The 5,999-nt window shown below is 40.1% G+C and overlaps 1 protein-coding gene across 1 annotated transcript; it reads right to left on the bottom strand.

The window, feature by feature from the left end:
* Positions 1 to 830: 830 nt before the first annotated feature.
* LOC105061470 (uncharacterized) lies at positions 831 to 5,115 on the bottom strand. The gene is made up of 3 exons (XM_010945524.4): positions 4,207 to 5,115; positions 2,672 to 2,840; positions 831 to 1,484 (listed from the first exon to the last, which is right to left on the bottom strand). The coding sequence occupies exons 1-3, from the start codon at positions 5,098 to 5,100 to the stop codon at positions 1,015 to 1,017; spliced, it is 1,533 nt and encodes a 510-aa protein (XP_010943826.3). The 5' UTR covers positions 5,101 to 5,115; the 3' UTR covers positions 831 to 1,014.
* Positions 5,116 to 5,999: the final 884 nt, after the last annotated feature.

Raw genomic sequence — 5,999 nt, 5'->3', positions numbered from 1 at the left:
TGACAGTTGTGCACTCATTACTTAGATGATAACATCAAGAGGGTGCTTGATTCACCACTGGAATTGGAATCGGAATTGCTTGGAATCAGAATGGCCAAATCCCTCGAAGTACTTGGTTCGTGACTGCAATCAGAATCGAAATCGAAATCGAAATTGGAATGAAAATTTGAATCCACAAAAGAGAGCAAGGATTGATTTCTATACAGATTGGGCCATTTTCATTCCACTCCGAAATTGAAATCGGATGCCTCCCAACTAAACGGTTGGAATGAGAGTCACCCATTTCTATTCTGATTCCAGACCCTCACTTCCCCCAACCAAGCACCCCCCAAGAATTTTATTTGATTTTCATGGTGATTAGGCAACTCAAGATCTCATACTTTATCAAGGAAAGGTGGTCAATTTGAGTGACAAGGACCATTCAATAGTTGTTGCGGTAGCTTATACGAATTCATTACATAATTTTATATTATCAAGCGATAGTCCGCAAGCCACTGCATGTCATCTTGTTGCCTAACCGATGAAGACCTGCTAATCAATTAATCATATTGTATGTTATCTTGCTTAATGCAGCAAAGTAATCTATCAATACCGTAAACCCCATTATTGATCAGTTTTGCATCCTAATACTGCCTAATTTTAATGTCATTGAGTGGTGACCAAAGTCATAGGAACCACAGACAAAACAACAGAAAAAATTCTAGGTGCTGTACTGAATCATATTCAAGAAACTTTTAGAGTTCTGTGAAGAGATAATTTAATTGCTCCACAACACCAGTAGTCTGAGGCTTACTGTCCATATTGAATACTTGTTGTAACAAGAGACCAAATTCATCTCCCTCTGCAATGAGCCATTTATTCCAGAGTTTATCTTGATGTGGAAGTGCTACAAACTACATAGATTTTCTTCTTGCAAACTTTAGATTGCAATAACTTGTTTGTCACAGAACCTTAGTCAATAGAAAAGGATATTATTTCATTATTACAACACATTATACTTAGCTCTCTTTAAGGCTACTTCAACTCTCCCTCTTTCAGATGACCCCCTTCTATTAAAATTCTCTTCATGTGTTCCACTAGTTCCTGAATTTGCTTCCTTGAATGAAGGGGAGAAGGGAAGACACAAGCACAATCCAGCTGGCCATCTCGGATTGTGTCAAAAAAGGCGATCGATGGGCCAACCCCATGGACCGAAGAGCATCCAACATAGTCCTCCACTCCAAGATACTGTTCCTGCTTGGATGATTCAGATATCACAGGCTCATCAAAGACGGTGATGAGCGCAGTGCGAAGGGATGAGGCAGGAGTGAGGTGGGGGTTTTCGATGGCCTTGCACATGAGGAAGTTGAGCTCGCCAATGTCGGTTAGGTGCTTCTTGTTCTTCATGGCATCAGAATAGGCACTTTGGCATCTGTTTGCCAACTCCCACAGATCTTCTTCTCCATGGACGCCATGCATATTAATAATGCCAGAATGGTAAAATCCTGCCAGAATGAGAGGTTGCAGTTTAGGGGGTTTTACTGCTAAAAAAACATTCTTATCTCTGAAATCTCCTGGAGCCATTCCAGGCACTGTTATAATGCATTCTTATCTTTTAACCAACATATATTCCTCCTAATGCTCCTCTATTTACACAAAGAACATGCATGAATGCACTCATAAAAGATAAGAGTTGATCTATAAATTCCTGTTGGTATTAAGATAAAAACCTTGAAGTTGACTACTTGGCAATTCAAGGGAAAGTACTACATATGAGCTTTCATCAGAAAAAAGCTAGATCAGCAACTCCCTCACCCTTGTCTCCATACTTGGACAGGCTCAGTGAATACCATGGATAATAGAACTGAAAATAAAATGCATGTTTCTTTGGCTTAATACAAGACAATCATATGTATTAAGTAAGGAATGGGGTTGTGGACCGGTTGGTGTTCGAGAGCAGACAAGAGGGAATAAATATGGACTTGATCTCTGACTTCCCTGTTGAACTAGCATAATTGATGTATTTTGATAGCTTTAAGTTATATAACAGAGCATTGTAACTAGGGATACTTCAGTCATTTATTTATTTTAAATTCAAAGAAAAAAGGATAAGAAGATGAAGGAGGAGGAGAAGAGACCACCACAACAACAACAATATAAAATGTGAGATACACGCAGAGCACCATTACCATCTCATATTTTTGCATGGGTTTAGAATCAAGTTCAGGGTGTGGAAGGCCAGTACTGCGTAAATATAGTACCAATCCTACTAAATTTTTTTATTTGACACCAGAACTTCTTACTTCTATGCTTCAAGTGAAATTTGAGATTTCTTGAAATCAATGACCAACTTTTCCAATCGAAAAAATATTCATGAAAGTAACTACGGTTTACCTAGAAATCAATTCCTATATATAATATTTAGCCCCAAAAGCAATGTGGTACAGCTTTTCAAAGGGCTTAGGTACCTGACTTTATCACAGTTAACGCATGATATTATTGTCTACAACTGGCATGTGACTTCCCAATGGCTCCACTATGCAGCATGTCAAAGAACAGATCCATCAAACAGCAACAGATTCAGTATGTAACTCTAATATCTGAAATTTTTGCATACTGTAGCATTGTTCTTAGCTTTATTATCCAACCTATATTTCCAAAATCAGTAAGATATCGTTTTGTAAGGGCTTACCAATATTGTTATCATGTAGAACAGGTTCCAGATACTTTCGGCTATCGATGAGGGTTCCAACCAAGTAAGGCTTCTGCTGATTGGTTTGAAAATGCTGCGAAGAATGTGCAGCAACCAGTGCTGCAGCTGACATGGCTGCACAGAGCTTAACTTCTCTTGCCTTGCATGCCTGGGTTTAAAACATGAAATGTTTCTGTCTAAATAATGAAGCATTTAAAGTAGAGAAGTGCTAACTTAGTAATAATTATCACAAACAACCTGATTTTATAGTTATTTATGATGCTTATTGTTATTTTAGCATTGCTCTTGACCTTGACTAACCTTTCATATGTATTTTATTTCTATGACATAGCTAGAGCTATCCTTTGTTTCCTTGAAAAAACTGTCAATATTTTGGAAGAATTCTGGAAATGAATGACTGAAACAGAAAAATCCACAAAATAAGCTGCTAAGTTCAAGTTTATGATGTTATAAAATGTTTTATTATTTTGAGAGAATATGCTATGAAATCTTGATGCGAGAAATATATAATAGGTGCTTCATTGTTGTCACTATGATACTTATCATGTTACTCAATTATTCTCTACGCTTTTTCTCTATATATCCATTTAGATAATATCTAAGGTTTTTTTTTTAATTTCCAATTTCCCTAAAAAAGTTTTCTTTTTTTAATTCAAGGTGATCTTTATGTCCTAATAAACCTTCTCCAATCTATTCTTGTACCAGTAAAAACTAGAAATGATTAAACTGGCCTCACTTTGCAGATATAATATTTTTTTGAGGCCTTGACTTACAGAAACCTTTCAAGCTATGCTAGTGTAATTTACAAGAAAACTTCACAGAAAATGCAGTTAATTTGTTTTTTTCAAAAAATAAGTCAAATTTTTCTTTGTGTAACAAAAACACTCTGTTTTAGACTTTACTAAACCTTTTAACTCCTGACCTCAAACTATCTTAATAACAGTTTACCTGTGCATTGGTGTGCATTATTTGCATCAATCTACTACCAAAAATTTGTGCACTAGCTACGACAATGTGCATCCATCAATTAAATGCATGCATTCATTTGAATGTCAGAGTGAGTTATTATGACAATGAATGGATCTTGCAAACAGAAAAGTGGATATTTTCTCCAATATTCCCAACTCAGATACCTTGTTTCAAAAAAAAAAAAAAAAAAAAGCAAATAAAGTTAGTTAAATAAATGATTTTTTATGTAGCTTCAAGGGTGTCTCTCTGCTATCAATAAAATCTCTTGTTATGATACAAAGAAAACATGGGTTTGGGTTTGATACTCCCCACACTGGAATATGCGGCCCCACTTCCATGCCTAGTGCTTCTAAGAAAGCATCAATTCATAAGACGAGATTTTTTTTTTTTTCTTTTTCTTGCGTGGTACTCACAGACTAGATAAGTTTTCTAAGGCTCACGTTTCATTTGATGGTCCACATCAACATTTTTTTTTTGGTACCAAAGATGAAACCCAACACCAACAAATCCGACACCACGGAAAGCAACGTGAAGGCAACGCTTACCATGAGGAGTCCCCGGGTCTCCTCCACGCTCATCACCAGCCTCACCACTCGCGAAGCACGGTCCGAACCGGCGTCATCGAACCGGAGGTTCGAAGCCCTCAGACCGTTCACCGAGTACCCGACCAGGTCCTTCCCCCGCGCCCAGAACGGCTTCCACGCGTCCCTTTTCGGAATCAAATCCTCTATTCCCAGCATGACCCCCTCCGCTTGCCCCTTTCCACTATTCCCAGAATCTCCACCCATCCGGTCCAAAAGTTCCTTCAGGAGCGCCACAGCCGCGGTCCGGTCGCAGACCGCGGTGTGGAACCGGAGCGAGAGGACCGACCGGCCCGGTTCCGGCAGCTCGTAGAGGGTGGCGAAGAAGACCGTGGTTTCGTTTGCCGGCTCGGACCAGGGGTTCTGGTTCAGCTCGTGCTCGAGGAGGGAGTGGAGGTGGAAGGCGGAGGGGACGGCCGCGAGCAGGTTGGCGGCGGGGAGGCGGTGGAGGAGGAGGGGAGGAGGAGGGGAGGGGATGGAGAGGTGGGGGCTGGGGGTGTCGGCGGCGGCGAGGACGGCGGAGAGGATGGGGTGGAAGGTTTGGAGAGACTGGAGAGCGGATTGGAGGGCGGGGAGAGAGACCGGGCGGGAAAGGAGGATGGCGAGAACGGTGATGCCGGTGCCGCCCGGGACGGCCTGGCACCAGCTGAACTCGGTGCCGCCGACGGGCCGGCCCTTCGATAAATCGCTGGCGAGGGTTTGAGAATCCATTGCTGATTGTGAGGAAGAGATGGAGTGGAGGAGGGAGGGAGAGGTGTCGTTTGATGCTTGGTTAGGCTTGCTTTTGTTTTCTATATATAGATAGTTAAAGAATGGAGTTAGAAAGTCTCTTCTGTGCATGGTACCACGACTTTCCATGCGCTCATGGATGACGTTGTTGAATTTTCCACTAGTACTTGCCTACTTAGCGAGTGCAATATACGTGACTGAAAAATACATGAGGGATGGATGATTGCTATTATTGATCAATCGTATCATCTTTACATGGTACAAGATTGATGATGTGAGGGTATCCAGGGTAGAATGCAGATGTTACCATCTTCTAACCTTAAAAAATAGTAAATAAAAGAGTAAAGAATGCTATGAGAAATGGACAAGAAATGCCCAGTTTCCAAATAGGGTTATCAATCTGCTTACTATTGGGACCTCATCTTATACAAGAAAAAGAGAATGCTCATGCACCAATTTGTGTTCCCATTCAGTAGGCACCATTGAAGTGTTTGGCAGACAGCCGTACTCAGAATCCTAAGCTCCATGGACCCACATCCAAGTGGTCAATTTATCTTAAGAATTTACTCCCTGGTCGAGGTTTCCATTTCAGTTGGAGTTGGCGTAAATACATGACAAAATATGAAAATTAATCAAGAAAATATTAAAAATTTTAATTCTACATAAATACATACATATAAAAGATCTATATTAGTAAAAAAAAAAAATTAAAAATTAAAAGTCATATATCATGGAGTCTCTAACCTATAAATCATATGACTATAATAATGGACAGTATTGTGGGAATAACCTGCTCACCAAATCAACCGTTCCAATGAGAGCGACTAAGACAACTTGACAAGGTCACATTAGGGATGACAATGGATAGAGTTTGAAAATGGATAGGATTTAGATCGGATATTGTACTACCCATTCCCAAATCCGAATTTAATACCTTATACTCAAATCCTACCCGATATCCGATCGGACAAGAAAAGAGATATCCATCCCCATACCCAACGGATTCGAAGATACCCATGGGTAATCTA

This window comes from Elaeis guineensis, chromosome 7 (genome assembly GCF_000442705.2).
Source record: "Elaeis guineensis isolate ETL-2024a chromosome 7, EG11, whole genome shotgun sequence".
In the NCBI taxonomy this organism is placed as follows: Eukaryota; Viridiplantae; Streptophyta; class Magnoliopsida; order Arecales; family Arecaceae; genus Elaeis; species Elaeis guineensis.
Note: the sequence above shows the minus strand (reverse complement) of the source record. Positions and strands in the feature narration are given on the sequence as shown.

Excerpts from the sequence above, each read along its gene's own strand:
- LOC105061470 (XM_010945524.4), bottom strand. The coding sequence starts at position 5,100 with ATGGAAAGTCGTGGTACCATGCACAGAAGAGACTTTCTAACTCCATTC. Across the intron at positions 2,841-4,206 it reads AGACCCGGGGACTCCTCATG|GCATGCAAGGCAAGAGAAGT; the intron begins GTAAGCGTTGCC and ends TTTTAAACCCAG. Across the intron at positions 1,485-2,671 it reads TCTACATGATAACAATATTG|GATTTTACCATTCTGGCATT; the intron begins GTAAGCCCTTAC and ends TCATTCTGGCAG.